The sequence below is a fragment of the Arabidopsis thaliana genome, assembly GCF_000001735.4.
Source record: "Arabidopsis thaliana chromosome 1 sequence".
Taxonomy (NCBI): Eukaryota; Viridiplantae; Streptophyta; class Magnoliopsida; order Brassicales; family Brassicaceae; genus Arabidopsis; species Arabidopsis thaliana.
Window position 1 is genome coordinate 10,123,577 of NC_003070.9, and position 22,690 is coordinate 10,146,266.

General features: G+C 34.1%; 5 protein-coding genes, 5 long non-coding RNA genes and 1 other non-coding gene across 16 annotated transcripts; 4 read left to right on the forward strand and 7 right to left on the reverse strand.

The window, feature by feature from the left end:
- Positions 1–709: 709 nt before the first annotated feature.
- AT1G29025 (Calcium-binding EF-hand family protein) lies at positions 710–3,522 on the reverse strand. Its single transcript, NM_001198180.2, has 8 exons — positions 2,909–3,522; positions 2,660–2,820; positions 2,527–2,587; positions 2,259–2,440; positions 2,031–2,170; positions 1,678–1,933; positions 1,304–1,600; positions 710–1,196 (listed from the first exon to the last, which is right to left on the reverse strand). The coding sequence occupies exons 1-8, from the start codon at positions 3,297–3,299 to the stop codon at positions 948–950; spliced, it is 1,737 nt and encodes a 578-aa protein (NP_001185109.1). The 5' UTR covers positions 3,300–3,522; the 3' UTR covers positions 710–947.
- A 483-nt stretch (positions 3,523–4,005) lies between these two features.
- Positions 4,006–5,274, reverse strand: AT1G09055. The gene is made up of 5 exons (NR_143461.1): positions 5,126–5,274; positions 4,883–5,043; positions 4,560–4,795; positions 4,307–4,467; positions 4,006–4,218 (listed from the first exon to the last, which is right to left on the reverse strand). It is a non-coding gene; the product is annotated as an uncharacterized misc_RNA (transcript).
- On the reverse strand, positions 4,097–4,631 carry AT1G06197. The gene is made up of 2 exons (NR_139035.1): positions 4,441–4,631; positions 4,097–4,208 (listed from the first exon to the last, which is right to left on the reverse strand). It is a non-coding gene; the product is annotated as an other RNA (long non-coding RNA).
- Positions 4,169–4,480, forward strand: AT1G06203. Its single transcript, NR_139036.1, has one exon. It is a non-coding gene; the product is annotated as an other RNA (long non-coding RNA).
- Positions 5,275–5,422: 148 nt separating the features above from the next.
- AT1G29030 (Apoptosis inhibitory protein 5 (API5)) lies at positions 5,423–10,416 on the reverse strand. Of its 2 annotated transcripts, NM_102644.5 has the most exons (17): positions 10,314–10,385; positions 10,032–10,142; positions 9,632–9,793; positions 9,402–9,501; positions 9,254–9,319; positions 8,868–8,959; positions 8,437–8,511; positions 8,202–8,351; positions 7,494–7,559; positions 7,330–7,395; positions 6,953–7,063; positions 6,717–6,806; positions 6,532–6,638; positions 6,309–6,423; positions 6,158–6,223; positions 5,936–6,039; positions 5,423–5,835 (listed from the first exon to the last, which is right to left on the reverse strand). In NM_102644.5, exons 2-17 carry the CDS (start codon positions 10,119–10,121, stop codon positions 5,625–5,627), a joined length of 1,671 nt encoding a protein of 556 aa, NP_174198.2. In that variant the 5' UTR covers positions 10,122–10,142; positions 10,314–10,385; the 3' UTR covers positions 5,423–5,624. The 2 variants fall into 2 exon arrangements, with proteins under 2 accessions (NP_174198.2, NP_001322605.1); NM_001332830.1 differs by lacking the exon at positions 7,494–7,559 and having other exon boundaries at positions 5,451–5,835; positions 10,314–10,416.
- Positions 10,407–12,548, forward strand: AT1G29040 (50S ribosomal protein L34). Of its 5 annotated transcripts, none has more exons than NM_179395.2 (4): positions 10,407–10,821; positions 10,929–10,960; positions 11,110–11,221; positions 11,475–11,785. In NM_179395.2, the coding sequence occupies exons 1-4, from the start codon at positions 10,544–10,546 to the stop codon at positions 11,602–11,604; spliced, it is 552 nt and encodes a 183-aa protein (NP_849726.1). In that variant the 5' UTR covers positions 10,407–10,543; the 3' UTR covers positions 11,605–11,785. The 5 variants fall into 5 exon arrangements, with proteins under 5 accessions (NP_849726.1, NP_001319103.1, NP_564317.1 ...); NM_001332831.1 differs by having other exon boundaries at positions 10,480–10,821; positions 10,929–11,005; positions 11,110–11,201; positions 11,475–11,847; NM_102645.4 differs by having other exon boundaries at positions 10,493–10,821; positions 10,929–11,005; positions 11,475–12,548.
- Positions 11,198–11,521, reverse strand: AT1G06207. The gene has a single exon (NR_139037.1). It is a non-coding gene; the product is annotated as an other RNA (long non-coding RNA).
- AT1G29041 (uncharacterized protein) lies at positions 11,875–12,665 on the forward strand (the record flags this gene model as incomplete). The annotated part of the gene is made up of 2 exons (NM_001332833.1): positions 11,875–12,411; positions 12,609–12,665. One exon carries the CDS (start codon positions 11,875–11,877, stop codon positions 12,409–12,411), a length of 537 nt encoding a protein of 178 aa, NP_001319104.1. The 3' UTR covers positions 12,609–12,665.
- Positions 11,878–12,371, reverse strand: AT1G06213. The gene has a single exon (NR_139038.1). It is a non-coding gene; the product is annotated as an other RNA (long non-coding RNA).
- Positions 12,666–12,669: 4 nt separating the features above from the next.
- On the reverse strand, positions 12,670–15,652 carry TBL38 (TRICHOME BIREFRINGENCE-LIKE 38). Its single transcript, NM_102646.5, has 5 exons — positions 15,163–15,652; positions 14,498–14,669; positions 13,427–13,605; positions 13,199–13,357; positions 12,670–13,088 (listed from the first exon to the last, which is right to left on the reverse strand). The coding sequence occupies exons 1-5, from the start codon at positions 15,504–15,506 to the stop codon at positions 12,800–12,802; spliced, it is 1,143 nt and encodes a 380-aa protein (NP_564318.1). The 5' UTR covers positions 15,507–15,652; the 3' UTR covers positions 12,670–12,799.
- On the forward strand, positions 14,708–15,139 carry AT1G06217. The gene has a single exon (NR_139039.1). It is a non-coding gene; the product is annotated as an other RNA (long non-coding RNA).
- Positions 15,653–22,690: the final 7,038 nt, after the last annotated feature.

Here is a 22,690-nt window from a genome sequence, read left to right on the forward strand (position 1 = left end):
AAACTTTGATAATTTAATAATCATTTATAAATTAATTAAATTTCTTCACTCTTGAATCATATCACTGTAAAATTTAATGTAATTTAATAAAATAATAAGATAATAGTTTTTCCGAAAATTCTATGTAAATATATGGTATCATCAATATCATAAATTAATAGGACTCTATTCTCTAGTATTATTTATTTTTTAAAAAAATTACATTTAATTTTGGTGGAATTCGTCTATAATATTTTACTACATCGAAAACTTTTTATGATGTTTTCTAAACAGAATAATGATTTTTTTTACTTGTAATTGGTTATAAAATGATATTTGATTATAATGAAAAAACTTTGTTTCTCAAAGAAAAATCTTGAAATATTACAAAATTAGTCAAATATCTCTATAAATTAATAAATACTAATTTATCGATAAATTAATAAAATTTCACGATCATAAGATTATAGAGGTTTTACTGTACTTCACATTCTTTCGCTGATAAAAACAAAAATGCATTTGTTGGAAAAAATAAAGAAATACAGAATCAACTAGTTCAACACATGTGTGTCAATTATATGGTAGAACTTGATTTTTTTTGGATTCATATTCTTTTGGTATAGCTAACAGATATGAATTCAACATTCATTTCTGAATAGTGATTTTGAGAAAAGTATTATCTGAAAACGTTGAAATGTCTCCAAGTGAGAATGCAAACTTGTATAGTAGTTTCCTTACTTAGTGTCAACATTGAACGTCCATTTTCACAATTTCTGCAAACTTTCATAGATATTCATAACATCAAAGATTTAAAATTCTTATCTAGCTCCGGATGCTTAACAATCATCAAAGAGCTCATATACATAAAACGTCGACGGAACTTTCAAAATACATAGCGTATCGAAATCGGAATAGTAACTATGAAATCTTGAAAGCAAAAAAAAAAACAATTTGGAAATATTCACTGATTATTCATTAAAGGTAGACTTGGAATGGAGATAGATTAGGATAAGAGAGAAGAAGTAGAGAGCAAAGGCCAAGACACATATCCAAAATGGATAAGTCGATCTCACATAGGCCGGTACACCTATTATGAGACCAACGATCACAATAATGAGAACTTCTGTTGAATAATCCCAAGTCAATCCTCTGATGTACACAATCGCCAATATAATTGTTATCCCCAGCAGATTGTTCAATGTAACATCTCTATAAATCTACAAAAGAAAAGAACCACAAAACTCATTCACCTTTGAGCTCTGATAAAGATCATAAGGGTAATATTGATACCGAGTTAATAAACGTGAGTTTCAAGAAAACTAACCTCAGAAAATGTGTCAGATGTAATTTTTGCTTTCTCTTTCTTGCGACAGAAGTGAGCAGACAAAGCGTTCTTTAGGTTTCTTGCCAAAGGGATCACTGCAAAGACAACATAGAAGGAAGGCACTCCAGCTGATACCGACAAAAGTTCGATATTCATCATGAAAGGCATTGCAAGAAAGCTGACAATAGTAATCCCTATAATGACTTCAATGACAGCTTTCAAGGTTCTCTTTGTAAGCAACTTAGTAAAAAGACATCCCTTTAGTAATTGTTCCACCTTCAAAACTCCATCATCCTCCTGCAGTTAACACTTCCCAATTTCTTAATCTGATCAAACATGTAAAAAATGTTATGAGAAGATTGTGCTGCACTTACGGCTATGTCCTCTCCTTGTGACTCGGTGCCATTGAAGCTAAATTTGTACTGTTTCAGCCATTTTTCGATACCAATGGCGAATTCAGTCTCATCTATCTCACCATCTCTATTACTGTCGAAATCAGCAAGCAAAGTAGTGGCAAGCTCATTTATATCACACTTCACTCTCCCTAATACCCCAAAGTCCACTGTCAGATCTTTTAACTCTGATACTTGGATCTTTCCGTCTTTGTTGACATCAAACTTTTTGAACAAACTGAATAAAAATAACCAGTAAGAATACAGAAACAGAATCAAATAAAAAGAGCGTTTCTTAAAATTAGAATAACAAAGGAAAAAATGTAGAAACAAACCTTTTCAAGCTCTCTTGACATAGTTGTCCATTTCTTATAAGGCTTTGAGGCGAAAAATTCTGCAAGTGCTTATGAACTTCTGACATGAGCTCAAACTTCGCGTATTCTAGGCTCTTCACTTGGTCCGCTTTATCAAAATACTGCGGGTTTTGAAAAAAAAAAGATTAGGCACAAAAAGATATGAATCTTGAAGCTTTACATCATTTTTTTGAAGGTGTGAATCATTACCAAATAAACAAAGTAGAGAACAGTTGCAGAACCAGAGAATATGAGTGTGACCAAAACCATATTGTCATCCCAAGATTTTATGTGAAATGTCTCTGAAAATGTGACTAAGACGAAAGGCAATAAAGTCAGGAGCATAATCCCTGCCGCTTTCTTGTTCTTAGGATCTGCTCTAATGCTAGCTCCTGCATAGAGAAACGGCACAAAAGACAAATTAGTCTCGCGTAGAAGATTCTCGAAAAATCAAGAAACCTGTAAGATTTAAAAATACCAGCTAGGTTCTTCAATAGATTAATGCTCTTCTTAACTTGTCTTCTTGGACTACTTATGTCCTGTATCAAATTATAAAAATCACTTGATGATTCTATACACTCAAAAAGAGAAGAAGGACAAGAAGATCTTACACAAGTTATGGACTGATCATCTGATCTCAAACCAGACAAGCCAAAGACAACACAAGCTCCCCATTGCATTGTCAAAGCAAAGACAGAGTATCCAACAGTAACTGCAACATTATTACCCGTCATCGAGTTTGCTATTTCACGGCTTCCTATCAGTCCAGTGGCTGAGATCAAAACCCAACGTAATGGTAAGATATTTTGTAGTACTCAAATTCTGTCTAGGTTATTTCTCCAAAAGAAGAGATGACTTACATAGAATAAGGGCAATTCTTGGGAACATTGTAAGTAGAGGGAAGATAATTCCGCCAAAGAAACCGACCTCGAAGATGACAAAGAGCTTAGACCTTCCTTTAGACAAAAAGTATTCACCGATTATCAATAGACAACCAAAGGAGAAAACTTGGAAGACATATCCTTCAATATTGTCTGCACATGGAAGAAACCCGTAGACATGAACACAAGCACTCTCGGAAAGATTTGGCGGATTAAGACTGAGAAAGTCGTTGCTGGATCTGTCTTGGACTCCATCGGAGACCAAGATGGAGGAGTTGTTATCTTCAGACACAGAACTTAAAACACGACAGTTTACAACAGAGACTAAAGCTAGAGAAAGAAAAGACAGAAACAGAGTAAGACGTGCCATGGAAGTAAACTTGAAACAGTGTTTTAAGTCAATAGTTTTGGTCTGATCCTTCTCTTCTTACGCTGCATATATTTATATACACTGACACACACATAAATTAAGCAATACACTGACACACACACACATAAATTAAGCAATGTAACATGATTTTTGGAAGGGTTTTACGTAAAAGAATAATGAAAGACAATAAGGTATATAAAATTGATGAAACTGAGGTTAAAATATTGAAACACTGGACTTTCACATTTATTGAGTCTGATTTTAAAAAACGGAAATGGTCCACCTTTCTAATTATTATAAGCCGGTGATTATTATATAGTTTTATCATAATATCCCTCGAGGTTTATTATCATATATTAGAATAAATAAATACTTGTTGAGGTTGGTAAAATTATAAAATTGATGAAGCTGAGGCTGGATTTTAGAAGAACGTGAATTGACACCTCTTTAATTATGCATCTATGATTGGTTGGTGACTATTATATTGACTTTTAAAATCGTTTGAACAAACTTCTAATTTTCTAGTTTAATATGTGTATCAATAATGTTCATTATACAACTTTAAACGTCAATGTAGACACCAAGGCCAATTTTGTTTTATCAGAGTTATGGAACTAGAAAATACAACTTGTATACTTGTTTAGTAGAACAAGGACTGTACCAGAGTTACTTGCATAGAAAGATAACTATGTATCGATGTCAAAAGATTTTATCTTCTCTGTACATTTTTCCTTTTACAATGTGAGACATTGAAATGTAGTAAAGACAATGATTGAAGGGATATGATACAAAGGAAGAAGCAGGGAAACAAAATCAAGATTTTCTCTGTTGAACAATTCCATGTCAATCTTTTGGCGTACACTATCACTAAGATTCTCGACATCCCCATCAAATTGTTGAATGTAACATCCCTGTAGATCTGAACCCGAAAACTTCAAGATTCAGCAACAAGAAAGAAAGAAAGAAAAAATCTAAAGAACCAAGATTGAATCAATGATTATGTGTACCTGTGAAAATGTGAGAGATGCTGTTTCTTGCTTTTCTTTTTTTGGCACAGAAGTGAAGAGACAAAGCGTTCTTTAGGTTTCTAGACAAAGCGTTATTTATGTTTCTAACCAACACTTTTGTTCTGCTTTCCCACCTTCAGACTCGGAGCAACAGCTGCCGCCTACACAGCAGTTTTTAGTCTCTTGAAAGTTAAAAACCGAGAACCAGTAAGAGCAATGGAACAGAAAGAATGTTCTTCTTTTAAAAACTTACAGCGCAAGTGATTCCCTTAGCCTGTAAAAAGTCAGTTAGTTTTCTATTAAAAACCAAAGCAAGAACCAGAGCAAAACAATCGATCAGTGGTTTACTTTTTCAAGCTTTCCCTAGTGAGTTGTCCATCTTGCAGAATGCGTTCAAGCGAATATCTCTCTGCAGTTTCTTTTTCACTTCGGACATGAGCTAAATCCTCGCTTATCCAAGCTATTCTTTAGTCCACTCGTATCCAAAAGCTTCAGAGATTCATAATATGTCAAAGATTAGACACAAAATCTTGAACTTAATTCAGTAAAGCTATAAAGTTATGTACATATGTATACCGAAAGAGCCAAAAGCAAAAGAGTTGCAGAAGTGGAAACTATCAGCCATCAGCGTCATTAGAACAATAGTGTCTCCAAGATCGTGAATCGAATAGCTCTGAAAGTTTCACAATGAGGAAAGGAATTAATGTGAGAAGCATGATCTGTTTCCACACTTGCTTCTGCAGATTGAAAAATAATCCGAAGAAGGTCATATATCTGCAGAAACCACAAAACAGAATCACCATCATGTTACGTACTCACCAAGTCTCTTTAATAGCTCTGGGCTTGGCTTCGTTGGATTCTGTAGGAAGTTACACACCAGTTTCATGAGATCATTTAAAGATTAGAGGCTAGAAAGAGAGAAGTCAGGGACAGAACAAGTTGTGCCATTGGAAGGATGCATGGGCGTTGAAACACAGAGTTACATTGTCGAATATATAACATGGAGTGACATTAAGTTGATAAATACAGAGAAGGTTGAAGGGGTTATTTATAAATTAATATTTTTTACTGTTACTTTGGCATTAATCATTTCTGACTATTGCATTATGAGTTTAGGACAGTTGACTTCCCAGAAAGGGTAGTTAAAGAGAAAAGAAAACAAAGAATTTGTCATATAAAGGAGAAGCCAAAGAAATCGCAAAAGAGATTAATTTGTTTGTCGAATGTTAGGAGCCTAAAAGAGCCAAAACAAGAAGGATAAACATACTCTGTTATACAAGAACAGACAAAAAAGAGTGTCATGGAGAATCCTTTGAAATTACCAGAAGCCTCTTCTTCCACGGCCACGGCCGCCACCACCACCACTGTGTCTTCCCTGACCTTGGCCCCGGCCTCGGCCTCTGTGACTGCCTCTACCACCACCGTGTGAGATTCCCTCAGATCTTTTGTTCACAACCTGTTGTTGATTCTGCACACGAGCCTTTTTTGCACCCACGTTATTACCGGCTCCATTTGCAGGCCGTTTTCCTCTGTGGTAGAGCCACATGAAACGTACAAACATTAGTTTTTCCACATTTGCAAAACAAGAAAAGAAACCTGCAAAACTAACAAAGTTGATTTGGCTTGTACCCAGTCGTTGTAGAGGCTAACGGTTTCGTCACTTTCGTGGGTTCTTTCCAAGAAAGAGTAACACTGGTGTTTCCGATAAATGAAGGCGCTTTTGCATGCAATCCCTGTAACATACCAAACAGTCATATTGGCTAACACCCTTGATTTATTAAACAGATATATACAAGTTACCTAGAAAGCAAGGGACATAAAGAGGTAAGAAAATATGGCTCTGTTTTTCACCTTTGTCATTGCCAATATGTTATTGCAGGTCCTGAGTCCAGTTGTTGTACTCTGCTTCTTCGTTTTCTGAAAGCAGCTTTGGTAATATTAAACCAGCAAAGAAAGATGAGATGAAATGGATACAGAAGGAGTGAGAACTTAAAGTTCTTACCACGATTGACTTCTCTTCATCTGTCTTAGCAGTCGACATGGCTTTGCTGTGCTCAGACATTCCTTGAGTAAGTTTTTTCATTGTTGCCTTCGTTAGATCCTCAACACTGGTCAATCTGCAACGTCCATTTTCATCAGAACAATATTTTCAAAACAGTTTACCAAAATTTATGTCTTACAAGAAGAAAACTGAATCTCATTCTACTACTGTTTATTCACAGTACCTCTCAGTGAATTCCTTGTTGAACTCTGAGAAGTCCTCCCCGAGTCTATCTGATGGCTGCCCAGTCACTATCTTGTAGCCGCACAAGCTGTTTGTTGCATTTGGAGCCTATATGTTCAACAGAAATAGATAAGTAATAAGGAAGAATAAGAGACCTTGCCAAGCAACTAAAAATAGTTAGACAACCTTGTGCGCCAAATGATGTAGCACGTATAACAGGCACTCGACATATGTGAAGTTCATTTCTTCCCCAGTTTTCCTAGCAGGCATGTACTTCTGAGAGCAAATCGTAACAGTTACAGTGTTTACGTTCAAAATAAGAATATACACCAGAGAAATGATAACAGTAAATAATATGTATGTCCATAAATTCTTAATATAAGATATGAAGACAAGATGAGAATTTGGTTCGTAAGAGGTACCTTTAAGAGCTGAACTATTGATGGAAGTATCTGACGTGCTACCTGAGCTGTTGTGTATGGGGACATCTCAGCAAGAGCTCTGAGTAAATTAAGCTTCCTCTCCTCTGGCAGCTAGTAAAAGTGGATTTGGCAAAATATTATGCTCACCCATGGAGTAATATAGATTTTACCAAAATGAAACAACAAGACAGACAAGTGGCAATATCATGTATGAACAAAAAGAGTTGCTCCACGTTCAGTAATTCAGATGTGACTTCATGCCCTCGATACCATTAACTAGTCTATTCTTAATATGCCCAAGGGAATACAAAGAGATCATGCACATACAAAACTACGGTCAAACACCTAAACGAAAAGGTGAGAAAGTTACAATATACCTGGTCAAAAGCAGGCATGATATTCTTGTTCAAGTAGTTAAGAAACTTGCTACCTGGAGCACCTCTCTGTTCAGAAGAGGACGAAATTAGTATATATATATGATTCAAAACATCTCAACTTTGAAATATCCAAGTGCTATGCAGTAATAGCTATGATTCCATACTGCAAAGAATGGAAGGGCCGTTTGCAGGCATGATATAAACCTGTCAATATGATCTGTATCTGAAACCTGGGAAAATAATATTTGAACATCAGTAGTTGTGGCATAATTTTGAATCATCAAAATGAAACCTTCAGAATTTTAAATTTCAACCTTTACAATCACCATAATAAGATTAATTTTATTTACTAATGTAAAACCTTAGTAGATATTCCCATGGTGACTAAAACAGATGTTATCAAATTTTATGACTCACTTCCTATGGATTTGCATCAAGAAAACTGTTAACCCCTTCCCTATGTTCAATCCTAGACTGGGCAGTGGACAGTATACTGGACTTCGGAAAAAATCCTGACTTCATGAAAATTTAGAGGCAACTTTCTCACATACTACCAATGAGATATCACAAGTTCACAACAAAAAATACGCAAGGTAAACAACAGAGATCAACACATGCAAGAATCGCAGATCTAAAGATTATCTATCCTTTATAAGCTTTTTGTTGAGAGGGTGAAAGCCTGTGCCAGGAGAAGTATCCTTTTAATCTCACAAACACCCAAAAAACTAGCATACTTCATTCCGAGATAACGACGACCACTTGGGTGATTTAAAAATCAATAAACATCTACGAGGAATGAAATCATTTTACTGCCATTGTATTAAAGTAAGAAATTAAGTTCATGCCCAAAAGAATGTGACCGAGAAACTCACATTAAACTCTGAATCCAAATCAGCCTGTCCTTCAATAATTTCTACAAGTTCTTGCATTCTTTCTTGAGGAGCTTTCCCTCCAAATATACTCAAACTTTTCAGGAAATCCATAAACATATTGAACTCTTCTCCAGTTACATCCCCTAGGCTCTGTTAACATCATAAAAGGGCTAAAAACAAATCCAGATAAATAGGTACAAAGAAAAACTCCATGCAGCCAAAGATATGTTCTAACCTTTTTGATTAAATCGGTTATATGTCTTTCCATTTCCTGTTGAGGCTTTAACAGTTCCCCTTTAAGAGGGAACACCTACATGGAAATACAAAATCAATTAAAATAGGATAAGATATACAAAACCTTTCCAAGGAATTCCTAGCATACCATTAACTTGCATTATCAGAAAATTTTCATTTTACATATTGTTCTATAAGAAATATTTTTCGGTGATAAACAAACTTTCCAAATTCCAAAATAAGAATGACTCCACTAAATATACGCTAGCTATCAGCACCAGTATGGCAGTACCTACTCAAGTTGATTTGGCGAAAAGAATCAAAAGATCATATAGGTCTAACATGAGAGTATAAATTTCATTTAAGTCAAGTCAAGCTAAGATATAGCAGAACCTCAAAAAAAAGATTAAAAAATGTAGAAAGGACTCTGACCTTATCTCTAATAAAGTGTAAGACCTTTTCACGGATTTGCTCATCAGTACTAAGAGTGGCCTCAGTGTGCTTAAACAATGCAGTCAAAGATGCTACACAAAAAAAGACGAAAATATTGAACATAAGAACAGTTTAAAAACTAAAATTACTGTCACTAACAACATACTAATATATCTTAGATTTAGAGCACGCCACAACCTGTAGTCTGTAATTTCTACACTTATTTTTATGCTTTATAAGATGGACTGAGTAACAGTACAGATAGCAAACTATCTACCATAAGACTGAAAGACCAATTTAACTAATTTTCTCAAAGTAGCATTGCGGCTGTAAGATGAATTGTCATCTTCAGACAATGAAGATGAATGCAGAAGAAATTGAATTACCCTTAGTATCTTGCCGAAATAATGACATAAGAGCCTTGTGCACAGCATCACGCTCCACAAATTCCTCTATTTGGATCAAATTTCATAGTCAAATGGTGAAAACAAAGTATTCAGATCAAGGTTAAATGATAAAAAAAAACAGAATTACCAGTATTTAGACATTGTACAAGAACATCAATTATCTTAGATATAAAATCAGGAGTATCCTTGCAGAACAATGGAAGCCCGCGGATGGCTTGAACTCGTACCTACAAATAAGAAGCAAATGAAACGTGACACCAAGTTTGAGCCTTACAAACAAAACGAAGGTCATCTATAATACACTAGCACACTTTTGCTTCTGGATAAATCGTATGAGTAAGAAGACTAGTTACATACCCCGACTTCAACTTCGTCGAATATATCCAAGTACGCATCAAAAGCTTCTGTTGCGAGACTTGTGAAGAACTTGAAGTAGCGTGGAATCAGTTGAGCTCCAAGCTGCTTTGTCTTGATGTTCGTCTTAGACAACTCAATAATCCCTTCATAGTCTTGAACATTCTGCAAACCATGAGAATATCATAGAAAACACTGTCAAACACAAGAAACAAACCAAGCAAGCCTAGGAAGAGCCAAAACTTAATCGCCAGTATCCATTTTCAGACCGATTATACACAAATTCGAAGCATAAGAGACCAAAGAGACGATTCGGGAACACAATCAACAGCTAAATCAAACAGAGAATGCCTAATTTCAAATCCAGGACAAAAACGAAACCCTAGGTGAAATAGAGACGAACCTGAGACTTGTCCGTGGACTCGCTCAAGCGCTCGTCGAACTCATAAAGCTTCTCGATATGTTTAGCATCTTCGGAATACTGTTCTGACATTTCGGGGAGCTTTAGATAAAGCTGAGACGGAGAAAATCTAAGAAAATGAGTATTTATACTAATATACACAGTTTAGGTTGCAGGAAACAGAATCTATACACATGTATTCACGTCTCTGTACACAATAATGAAAAAAACTTCGGGAGAAAGACGAAGAAGTGAAAGAAGGAGAAAAAGAAGATGAGACCGTACATGGCGATTTTGGAAGAGTGTAGAAGGTTGATATGTTCTCTCGCAGAGCAGTCCAAGACTCCAAGGGTTTCTGGGTTTATCGAAGGAGAAAGAGCAACCTTTATGCCCTGACTTTAAACATTGTCGTTTTGTGTCAAATTTGAGTTTTGAAAACAACACCCTTATTTATCATTTCTCTCAACTTTGTCCCAAAAATTTATTATAGAGCGAACCAATCAAACACTAGTTCAATGTCTCTTTCGTTGATTTCTGGTTCGATTCATATCTGCGCTGAGCTTCGTCTCCGTCAATCTCCGTCGTGTTTAACAATCTCTTCTTCGCGGCCAAAATTTCTCTCTTCCCGTAGTAAGCAGTTCTCTCTCGACCATTTTCCTCAGATCTCACGTCCGATCAAAGTCATCGCGAGAAGCGCCATGGAGACGACGGCGGAGACAATTACCGGCGGTGTTCCCAACAACACGATGAAGTTATTGTTCGTTGAGATGGGTGTCGGTTACGATCAGCACGGGTACGTCAGATCTTTAGTTTTCTTACTCTCAAAATTTGCGTCTTCATCGATCATACCGATGTGAGAATTGAGATCGAATCTTGAAAATGTTGAAAAAATTGAAACAGGCAAGATGTGACATCTGCGGCGATGAAGGCTTGTAAGAATGCAATTTCTTCGAATTCGATTCCTGCTTTTAGGAGGGGTACCAAATTGAATATCATCATCTTGGCTCAACAATGCAAGTAATTATCTAGCAATTTCGAACTTTTAACTTGATACTTAGTGGCGTTGAATGTGTTGGTGAAGGTTCGATTCCTGGAGTTTCATTTGGAGAAATGAAGTTGCAGATTAAGCTTGGAGTGCCTCATTCTCTTCACCAGCAGCTGGATTTGGACAAGGTTAAGTCTATCTTCCCATAGTAAGTTCCTCAAGTAACCTCTATCATAGAGTTTAAATTTGGCTTGGTACTAGATATAAGTTGTTTTGAAGTTGGATTAAGATTGGTGTTGTGAAAAAGTAGAAAGAAACAACCATTACCGTTTACTTATTTGATCATGTATAGTGTTTGTGGGAAAACATCTCTCATTTTGTTACTTAGTCTTGGACAACATCTCTTGAGTCAGCTTTATCTACCATGTTTTCACAATCATTCGTTCCTTTTTTGTTTGAAGTGGGAAGATTGTGAATGTAGAGGTGGTGGATGGAGGACTGATTTGCTCAAGCGGTGTTCTAGTCGAAGAAATGGGTGATACAAATGAAGATTGCTACATAGTGAATGTCGCAGTCTATGTCGGTTACTAGTCTATCGTTCTTGTATGGTCGACTCGACGCCGGGTTTAACAATGTCACCCTCGTCGATAGAAGAGAAAAACAAAAACAAATGCAGTCACTTTTAGTTGTATATTTTGATTTCAGAACCATTTTGGTTTGTAGGCGTGCAGCGTTTGGTGCGGTCTAGAAATAATCACGTTTGCCTCAAATCTCTAAAGTCCGCGGGAAAGTTTTCCCTCCTTAAACCTAGAAATAGCTCTTAAGCATAAGCAAAACATACATGTGAAACAAAAAAAAAAAATGCAGAGGAAAATGAAAGGGAAAAAGAAAAACATTGGTTCGATTTTCGAAGATTGCAATGTATCTGCGTCTCAGGAGATTTATCTACAGCGATGCGGTTTTGCCGTACCAGGTCAACCACCTCCAGATTCCGATCCCTCCGTCGGAGTCTCACCGCCACCGTTAAACGACGGAATTCCATATCAGCGTTCATCCGGTGATTCGGATACGGATAAGGATAGTGTAATCGGCTCGGGTAACGATGCGGTGGAGAGTCAGGCGATTCGATGCGTCACTCCGGAGGAAAGCGTGGACACCGTTGATTTAGAGGAAGATGTTGCAGATCCGACGGTTGAGGTTTCGGCGGAGAAGCAGAGTGATGTTCCTCTGGAATCTGCAGCGAAGAAGGAAGGTGGAGGAAAGAAACTTAAGATTCCTTTAAGGGAAGTTGTGAAAGCCATAGTTATGAATTCGAGAAACACAGAGGAAGAAGAAGACAAAGAGATTGAGAAGATGAGCTGTGTGCAAATCCTCTTGCAAAAGGGATTCAAATTTTAAGGTGATTTCACTTGAAATTTTCATGATTTTTGGTTCTTCATGTTGGCTTTTTGTGTTTTATCTAGGGTTCTTCAAGGTCAAATTTTCTGTGATAGTAGACGAATATGGGATTGTAAATGGTGTTGTTATTAGTACAATTTGAATATCAAATCAGAGAAATTGTTGTTTATGAGTGTGTCAAAATGCTTGTTTCATAGGTGATACAGAACAGCTTTTGCTCTTAAATCAAGTTAAGCAAAGAGTTACCAAACCAATGTGTTATTTTATACTGAGAATGTCTCTTTTGTTATAAATCTGTTTTCTATAGCATCACACAACACTAGAAGATTTACGAATGTCATTTACAGAATAAAGGTGTTATGCACTTTCTTTTTAGTATCTTAACACTTCACATCGTAAGAGCTGCGTAGAGAAGTTGGTTCCATGTATCAGGCAACCCTGGGAGGCACCAATGGCTGCAATCTGTTCCTCCATCGCCACCATAAGAAGAAGGATGAGCATCTTTTCTCAACTGAGACAAAGTTGTGATATCGAGCAAGGTCACTGGCTTTTTCATCGAACTCAACACTTTCGACACTACTCCTGAGGATGGAGGCTGACCACTTGGGTAACTTGATCCACCCAACGGCTGCATTTGCCCACTACAAGTCTTCCTCGGCTCGTTCCATTCCCTTCCCCTGTTACCCGAAAGGAAGACATTAGTCGATATAGGTTTGTGTTTGAATGACGTAATTAGTTCTCAATTGTTTGTCTGTGTTTGAAACAATCGAAACGGAAATGGACTTACTCGTAATGAGTGGGAGAAATGCCTTGGAAGAAAACTCGAGTTTTGGCCGTATCGACGTTTTGATCAACCCATCGAGCCCAAGTACTGAGTCCTTTGTAGAAAGCGTCAAGACGGTTCATGTCTCTCACCAAAGACGACCCATCTCTAATATAATCCCACCTAAATTCAAAAATTTAAGTTATGAGTGATATATTTTGGGTATATATTGTTTATATTAATGGTACGGACCCTTGAGATTGGCCTTTGTGAGTCCACCAATGCCAAGAGTTGAAGACAAGAACGTCCATGTTTTTCCAAGCATCAGCACCTCCTTCAATAGCTCCAAGGTTAAGCACACGCCCAACTCTCTCTTTGGATATATCTACTATGTATGGTGTTCTATATAGATATAACGTTACTCCATATTCCTGTTTTTTCATAACATCAGATTCAAGATTTTATAAGAATATTCAAGGAAGAGAATAATTAAATGAAAGAAAAAGTGTCATAGAACAATGAGAATAGTAGTAAAAAGTAGGCAGAGGGAACAAGAGATAACAAGTTGGACTGTTGGAGTTGTTAGTGTACTTCCTTTACGTATTCATTTGTTTTTATTGTTATTTCTGGTAGAACATTTTTTAATTATTAAAACTAATTCCATGAATTTAAAAAGAGACAGAATCTCATAGTGGTAAATAGAATCTCAATTACTGTAGGATTTATATATTTTGATTTATAAATAAATAAAAAGAAAAAGAGTTTGGAGGTCCATAGCTTTTCTTACATATCAAGTGAAGTAGACAAGTCATTTCATAATGTTTTCAGTTTCGTAATTGATGTATGATAAACAACTTTGCACAATTATGGTAAAGATGACAATAGCTTTCGAGTGAAGAAAACAAAAAGAAAAATGGCACGAAATAAGGAAATTTTATATGTTTCTATCGAATCTTCTATACTTAATAATACTTCCGGTATATGTAGATGAAGAATCAAATAAGTCTTTTCAATAATAATAGCTTACTCTTTTTCAAAAGATATCAAGCAAGTGGATGTGATCGAACACTAACAACAACCATATGTTAATAAGCATTATTAGCACCAACCAAACAGCTTTTTTCAATTCTTTTTCTAAATGACCAATAAATTTTATAGTCCGTGACTAATAATACGACCATTCTTCAATATTAATGACAGCCAATTCAGTTTTCGTTGATGACAACTAATCCTCGTGAAGATTGATAATTAGATTTTTGTTTTTATCCAAAGAGCAACACAGATTTTATAAAAATATTTTTAAGAAAAAAAAGAAAGAGAGACCTGGAAAGTGAGAGTAGAGAGTGGGGTACGCTTGAGAAAAGTGGTCTTGGCGTTTGGTACCGACGCATGGATCATACAGGCCAACGATTCCCACATGTTTAAACTCAGTGAGTCTCCGACGAACATGACTCGTTTTCCTCTGTATTTCCTCAGAAATGCCCCACCGTCGAACCTAATTACGTAATTAACAATCCATCATCATGCATTATTGCATTTGCATATACTATTATTTAATTTAAATACAACTTGATGGTATCTTCTCCTTTTTTTTACTATTCTTGATATCACATAATAATCCACTTAATCACTTTTGATATTAATATACTGATTTAAACCCCTCCATTTCATTTGTAAAAATAATATAAATGAAATGCTCTACAATCCACGTTTCTTTAAAACAAAGTGCATGAAAAACATATCATCACCAACTTCTAGTTATTATACAATATATACTGTATATATATATATATATATATATGAAAAAATATATTTTAAAATAGTAATAATTGTGCTAACTCATGCAAAGATCATGAGATCTCGAAATATTCTCCAACCAAAATTCTTGTTAACTAAAGTGATTGTTTTAGTTAAACAAAACATTTTGAATTATGTAAAGAGTGAAGTTTTAAGTAAATTAAGTTGAAAAAAAAAAAAGTTGAAAAAACCTTGGGATGGTGCAAGATTCAGGTTGCCAAGAGTACTTGAGGAACTGTTTGTCTGGTCGGCCGAACTTGAGACAGTCAAACTCGCCGTCGATGAAAGGACACTTGGACGAGTCATAGAAAGGGTAAGAAGCATCGAACACCCATCGGCCTTGGAACAAGTTACATCCTGATGCTCTCCTCTGCTTCTTCCCTCTCAGTGACGACCTTCCACCGTCAGCCGTGATGTTGCGGCCGGTCACGAGGAGTGCCTTGTCGGAAGCAAAGGCCTGCTCGACTCCCGACAAGATTGTGACTGTTAGAAGTGGAAGAAAAAGAAGGAGGAGAGAGATGAGTTTGAAACCCATCTTTGTAAAATTAGACAAATATCAAAGGTTTTGGGTTTTTGTGATGAAGCTTGTTCGATGGGTTCAAGCTTTTATACACTCATTTGTGTATGTATATATGCACTAATGCATGTACATACATATAATTATGATAAAAAGTTTCTGTGCATATTTCTTAATGTGATTAAATAATACTTATATTTTAATGTACACAATTATGTCAATTATGAAACCCAAGCTAGTGGCACGGTTAGGTGATCTCAACTCTAATGCCACGGACGTACAATAGTATTTTGTTGTAGTTTTGGGTCCGATTTTACCGTGTACATTAAAAACTTGATGTTCCAGTAAAATCAAAATTTGTTTAAATATATCTATTTCTAACTAATCAATTTTGAGTTTTGAATCAAAAATGGAAAATTATACCTCTTAAAGTCTTAATACATGTCTATTACAAGATTATTTTGACGACGAATATAACACATGATAATAAGAATTATTAAGAAAATAACTGCTTAATTAGCTTTTTTTGTTCGTTTTTTAGGTGTGAAAGTATGTTCCTAGAAAGCTTCACAAACTTGCATTATGTCGCTGGTCTTGTTACGCAACAAAATCTAATCTTTTTCCTTGTAGAGAATGACATTAAATTGACATCCGAAAGATGTTAAGTCCATCTCAATGATTAGTTTTAGTCTTAAATCAGCACTATAAATGTTACTTTATATGAGACGAAAGCAAAGTAATTAATATAAGCTAATTAGGTACATATAATGCATCTATATGTGGTAATATTAAATTAAAAGACTAATCATGCAAGTATATGTCAAGCTTCTAATACTAATTACCAACTTAAACAAGTGCTAACTTTCTTTCGGCTAGGGATGAATAATCATATCAAAATGTTATAGGAAAAGACAAATAATCATATTAAAATGTTATAGGAAAAGACATTCCGGATCTGATAATAGTCGGCATCGACAGTCTATTTTTATAAACGGCATAGACAGTTCATGTAAAACTTTGGGTTCAACTGTTTTAAAAAGACAGAATCACATTTTAGAGTAGAAGACAAATATGAGTTTTCACCGTCGTGGGTACACAGATCACATGAAGAAAACACGTATGTTGAGTAGTGGATTATGTACATTATGCATAATACATGTGTATGGGTTTGTCTATGGCACAGAGAAAGATCATGGAAGGATATGGGAAAGACTCATGAGTGGAAAGTAGTGCAGGCTTTGTCTTCCTAGGGAATCTAAAACTCTTTTGTTTTTCTATTTTGTAGCAAGTATCTAAAAATGTTTTTAAACAACTTATTTCTTTTAAGAGTTTAAATTGTTGCGGTTAAAGCAAACAAATTTGTTTACGGATTATACCGGTTTTTTATCATTCATAAATTATATAGTTTTAATGTAGTAATGTCGATTGAGAAAATTACAAAAAAATCCGCTTGTACCAACTATAGACTAAATTTTACATATAAATAAATTTAATCTATAATAAATAGTTGTTTATTTAATAAAAATAGAGTGGTCTAATTCGTTAACAGTTTAGTCTACTTAGCTCCACATCATCCATTTAAAACTTTAAGTACTTAAATGAATAAATTTCAACAATTTAAAAGATGAATAAAAAGAACTCTTTGTTTAAAATTGTTTTCTTAACATAACGTGAGAGATCGGACTCTAAAACTTCGTCAACCTCAAAACATTATTCACTTATCATATTTTAAGACTTACCTCAATTTTCTTTCTGTGGGAATTAAATAAATTTAAAATAGGTCTTAGTTGTCAAAAGATTTAAAAACCTTCTCTACCATGAATTATTAGTTGGTAGATGTTTCATACGAGACCTTATAAATGTCGCATGATATATCTGAGTTCAATAGTAGAATAATGTTTTTTAATTAACATCAATTATTCAAAAAGAAAGTTTAGAATGTAAGATATATTAGATGTAACTGATAATAATTAAACCCCAATCTTGTGAAATTGAGGCGTAATCATAGTTATGATGTCAAACTTTACCAAGTTCATAGTTTTCAGATAAAATAATATAAAAATATGTGAAAAATTTCAGTCATTTTTTTTTGTATCAATGTTAGGAAAAATGTAGACATGCATGGCAGTATTATAAGGTTAATCCATATTAATTTCGGTTTTATACTCACTAAGCAAAATTGTTTTTTTAGAAAATTCATATAGTGTTTGCCCATTTCCTTTAAAATAGGGGTATAACGTCTATTTCATATCATAATTCCTCCATAAATTGTTGAAACAAAGTTTTCTAGAAAAATCTATATTTCTCTGACGATAAAACAAGTACATATTTATCTAAAAGAGTAGTGTTTTCTTGGAGGACGGTTCCACGAACGACGAAAAGGTTTATATGGACCATGGACATTCCGTTTCGTCTGCAGGTCACGGGAAACAACTTAAATCATTTGCATCAATCTTCACATGCTTTTACGCCATCTGCTGTGACTCTGTGAGATCATATATATTACTTTATTTTATGTCAAAATACAAGATTTTGGACAGTACCAGACATGTAATATTGGCTGTTTCTTAGTATAATTTAGTTGTTTAGGATCCTGCTTATTTTATTTTAGTGTTTTTGGTATGGTTGTTTAGGAATATTGCACTAGATTTCGCATATTATTACTCAAAAGAAATCACCTTATATACGGGAACAAATTTCATATCACTATTTAAAATTTCGTTTTTTATTATAGTACTATTACATGTAGAAATAATCTTACTGTCGACAGAAAGAAATGATACTTATTAGAAATGTAAACTGAATATATACCTTTTCCTAGACCTATTATGGAGGGTTCTATTATTTAAGAGGTGATATCAGAAAATATTATTAATCAGTCATATGATATTCTGATTGATTTTGTTCCAAAATAAACATTCTTCCTTTCCTAGGTTTATAATATAAAATGTGTTTGTTTTCTATTAAGAAGACCTAATAATTTCTTTGCTGTCAAGCAAACATAAAAATTGTACCAACCAATCATTCCATTGCTAACAATCATATTATATATTGCCGAATCATTTCGACTGTCGTCCTCAAGCAATGTTTTCAGCTTTGATTTCTTCGCTATAATTGTGTGACATTTTCGATAGGATTTTCGCTTTTTTATTTCTTTTCATTTCCAAACTCCGGGACTCACTTTTATATAAAAGAAATTCATTTAAGATTTCGACTATACACATATTTAAGCAACTCACAATGATAGAGCGAACATGTTAAAAAAAATATTGTATTCGTGTTACAAGATTCGAGTTTAAATTCAATGTTTCATTAAGAATGATGATTTAAGTACTTTATATTTGCCACAAATAATACAAAATCTCCTGCTACAAAAAAAAAATGTTATAAATTTCTGGACGTAACAATTTTCGACCACCGTCCCCCATTCGAAGAATTGTAGTACCACTTAGAAATCGTTTTCGATCTTATTCAAAAAATTTCTAAACTCACGCTAAACATCAGACTGAGTTTAGGCTCACATTTTGGCAAAACCTAGAGCTAAACTCACACTTTTTCTTTCATAAAATTTTGTCTCTCGAACTAATCAAGTTATATCATTCTAATTTGAATGTTGGAGAATCTTTGGAATGACAAAAACAAATTTGTCTTCCTGGCCATGGCTATGCTTTTGTTTTTTAGAAGTTTTCGAACTGAAAATTAAACCTAGCTAGTAAATAAATTTGAATACTGAATGAAGATTAGTTAGGTTCGTTCCTCAGTGTGATTAATATATATCACCTAGTCGCGTTCTTTAGTAATCTAGCATCCGTGTTTTCTAAAGAGCAATTCCTACAAATTTAACTCGCTTTAACTATCTGATTAGATAAATTCAACTTTCTGTGTAAAATCTCTGTTGTATGGTTCATGGTTGTCAAGAAAATATAGAAAAAGTCATATTTTTGGAACGCCACTAGTTAAATCATCGTCATTTTGAGTTTAAACAAACATCGTTATCGGTTTTGTGAACGAGAGATTGTGAAGGAATATTTTAAGGACGTTTTTGCAAAAGTTGACACGTAGGGAATTTGGGTAATTCATCTATTTTGTCTACGTTATTTATTGCAAAATACTTGGAATATTTAGTTCTCGAAAAACTTTTATAAGAATTAGAGTTCGTACGATTGTTTGCCTCTCTATCTGTCACGGACGGGCGGCTCTCGTCAAAACTTTATATAGTTTATATAACGGACAAAAAATAACTATATATGGTCTTAATATATAAGCATGAGAATTATCATTGATGCATTACACACATTGATATTCAAACATGTTGTTTTGAACCATCGTGTATTGTCAATTGTTGAAAGTTTTGAGTCGTTATTAACTTATTATGATGAAGTGGAGAAATCTCACAAAATTTTCCTTTTTTAAACATGGTGAAAATATATTTTAAAACCAAACATGGTGAAAGTACAGATCTAGTTCTTCTGTTTTTTTTTTGTTTTTTTTTCTACATCCGGCTTCTCCGGTTTCACTAACCTAGTTATTTAAGTATCACTTAGCTAACATAAATATATATACATGTTGGAAAAAACAAAGAAACATCTCATTCCAACTCCAAGTTCTGAACCATATTGGTCAACTAAAATACATATGAAATAGATGGGCCGTTTGGGTCCCATGAGGCTCGTTTATTGGGTCCACACACGTTGCTCCAATGAGTGGGTTTTGTTTGGTGGCCAATGTTGCTTCTAGGCAAGGCTTACCCAAGTTCCGTATCCACTAAAACATCTATTTTTTATATATTTGGAAATTGCATTGGATCAATCATTTCACGTCTTCTAATTTCTTTTCTTGTATAGAATTCCAATCATAAAATTGGATGAAGGTGTTTGGTTTTTTCTTTTTGTTGTTTATAAGATTTTATTATGTGGTTAGAGTTTGAGAATCCAATGGAGATGTCAAGGTGGATTCAACTAAAGTTTTGTTCATGCGCGTTAAATTTTATTGTTGGATGTTTAGGTCATAGTTCCATTTTCATTAGACTAACTTTTTCTGAGCCACTACAAAATTTAATTTATATAGTGTACACATACTCGAAATTAGTTTAGATTTCAGCTTCGGATTTTGATCACCAAAAAATGATTAAAAGATGAATGCTAAATGATTTATGCTTTCGTACAACAAATGCAAATAGATGTGATAGCGACAATTTCAGTTATTTTGATGTAAATTAAATACAGAAAACACAATATATATATAACTTACCAAAAGAACATATATATATATATATGTATATATAAATCATATTATTAATAAATAATAATTTCATAAAAACTATAAAATTAAGGATGTTAGAAATATTAACCCTAGAGGCCTATACCATAAACTGAAGAACTATATAAAAGAAAATACTCATAAAATAATTTGAAAAATATTTAAAAATAGCTAAAATGATAATATAAATAAAGTGTAATTACCAGATATGAGATGGATTAAGTGTAATTACGATGGCAGCTTTATGAATCGAGTCCGTGGCTCTACGGCAGCTTGGATAATCAGAGATGATAACGGCGTGTTCAAAGGGGCTGCTCAAGCGACAGGTGCGACCATTTCCTCAGCCTTTGAAGCAGAATGTCAAAGCCTAATTCTTGCCATGCAACAATTATGGATAAGAGGTTTTAGAAAAGTAATACTTGAAGGCGACTGCAAGCTCCTAGTCAATGTTCTGAATGGAAGAGGCTGAAGATTTGATGCTATCAATTGGATCCATGAAATCCAAGTTTGGAGAAATAAGTTTGACGCAATCAAGTTCACGTGGTCACACAGATCAATAAATCAACCTGCTGATATTTTAGCGAAAAACCAGAGACATGCTCTGTCTTCATACATAGTTCATAGTTTTATCCCATTGTGTATCTCAAATGCTTTGTTTTCAAACTACGTACCTAAGTAATAAAAATGAAATTCGTGTTAAAAAAATAAAAATAAAGAAAACTTCAAGGATATAAATAAAATTTATAACTAGTAGTTTTGTATAAAAAAATCAATAAGTGTGCTAACAGAACTAGATAATATACGAGATGTTATTAGACAAGAAATTGTAGAAGGATAGTCACGTAGAAGAGATTCTTTGTCATTCCAGATTGGCTGGCTGTGTGATAAAGCCTAAACATGTCCTTTAGATAAGATATGTTTTCCTTCATACAATAAATTTCATAATTATCATTATAGATAGATGATATAGATAATTATGCAATTTATGCTATTCAAATGTGACTTTTTTGAGTGAAAAAACATAATATTAATCAACGAATATGCGTGGAACAAGCTCGGCTCCGCAAAACGGTCAATTATATAACTATCCCACTTCACAATTGATAGGATATCAACTATATCTGTTATGGACTAACTATCTAACGTCAGATCTAGTTTTTTCTTTTCTTTTTAAATACAATAAATTGTTAGGAATCCAAAAGATATGAAATCTTTATAAATAATATTTGGGTAGTTAAATCCATGAATTTAATGATAATTCAAGGATAATATATATTGAAAATAAAACTATATATAGAGTATACGATATTTTAAGAAACTCGGGTATTGGGGATAGTGAAACTTTTTGGTTAACGTAGTACGATCATATACAAAATACACTCGTGATGAAATTTAGTTAATCTTAAATATGTTTTTAATTCCAAAAGTACATACATTTTGTTAGTTGAGACAAAGTACGAAATATGAAATCTATACAGTTCATGAATAAGTTTCTATTTTGCACTTGAACTAAACTAAAGGAATTGTACAAAGTATTATTATAATGTTTGTTTGTAAATTTTTGATATCTTTTGGATTCTATATAGCATACGACTCGGTGGACTAAATTCTTGGGAGATAATTAATGATGACAAATCGAATACTAAAACGAAAAGTCAACCAAGTTGTGAAGTAGTGGTGGGCTTTATTAACCAACTGACAATACATCAACATAAGCTAATGTACGTCTCTGTTACCTAGCGGTGACACCATATATGACAATACCTCTCTTTTTCAATGACATCATTATGAACCTGTCGGTCGATTTTACATGATGTCAACTCTTCTTTCTGTTTACTAAATCCCTCATCTAGTTAATTTCGAATATATAAATGAAAAAAATAATAATTAAAAAGATGTTTATTTACTCACAAAGATAGCCATAACCATAAGCTTATAATGCA

Bases quoted from the DNA above. Each gene is read 5' to 3' on its own strand.
- TBL38 (NM_102646.5), bottom strand. From the start codon at position 15,506: ATGGGTTTCAAACTCATCTCTCTCCTCCTTCTTTTTCTTCCACTTCTA. The intron at 14,670-15,162 runs GTTTTTTCAACT...TTACGTAATTAG, and splicing joins GAATCTTGCACCATCCCAAG to GTTCGACGGTGGGGCATTTC. The intron at 13,606-14,497 runs GTCTCTCTTTCT...ATGAAAAAACAG, and splicing joins TCTCTACTCTCACTTTCCAG to GAATATGGAGTAACGTTATA.
- AT1G29040 (NM_102645.4), top strand. From the start codon at position 10,544: ATGTCTCTTTCGTTGATTTCTGGTTCGATTCATATCTGCGCTGAGCTT. The intron at 10,822-10,928 runs GTACGTCAGATC...AAATTGAAACAG, and splicing joins GTCGGTTACGATCAGCACGG to GCAAGATGTGACATCTGCGG. The intron at 11,006-11,109 runs GTACCAAATTGA...GTGTTGGTGAAG, and splicing joins GATTCCTGCTTTTAGGAGGG to GTTCGATTCCTGGAGTTTCA.
- AT1G29030 (NM_102644.5), bottom strand. From the start codon at position 10,121: ATGTCAGAACAGTATTCCGAAGATGCTAAACATATCGAGAAGCTTTAT. The intron at 6,807-6,952 runs GTACCTCTTACG...ATTTGCTCTCAG, and splicing joins CAATAGTTCAGCTCTTAAAG to AAGTACATGCCTGCTAGGAA. The intron at 6,424-6,531 runs GTACTGTGAATA...TGGACGTTGCAG, and splicing joins AACAAGGAATTCACTGAGAG to ATTGACCAGTGTTGAGGATC.
- AT1G29025 (NM_001198180.2), bottom strand. From the start codon at position 3,299: ATGGCACGTCTTACTCTGTTTCTGTCTTTTCTTTCTCTAGCTTTAGTC. The intron at 2,441-2,526 runs GTATTTTTAAAT...TTCTCTATGCAG, and splicing joins TCTATTGAAGAACCTAGCTG to GAGCTAGCATTAGAGCAGAT. The intron at 1,197-1,303 runs GTTAGTTTTCTT...TTTCTTTTGTAG, and splicing joins CATCTGACACATTTTCTGAG to ATTTATAGAGATGTTACATT.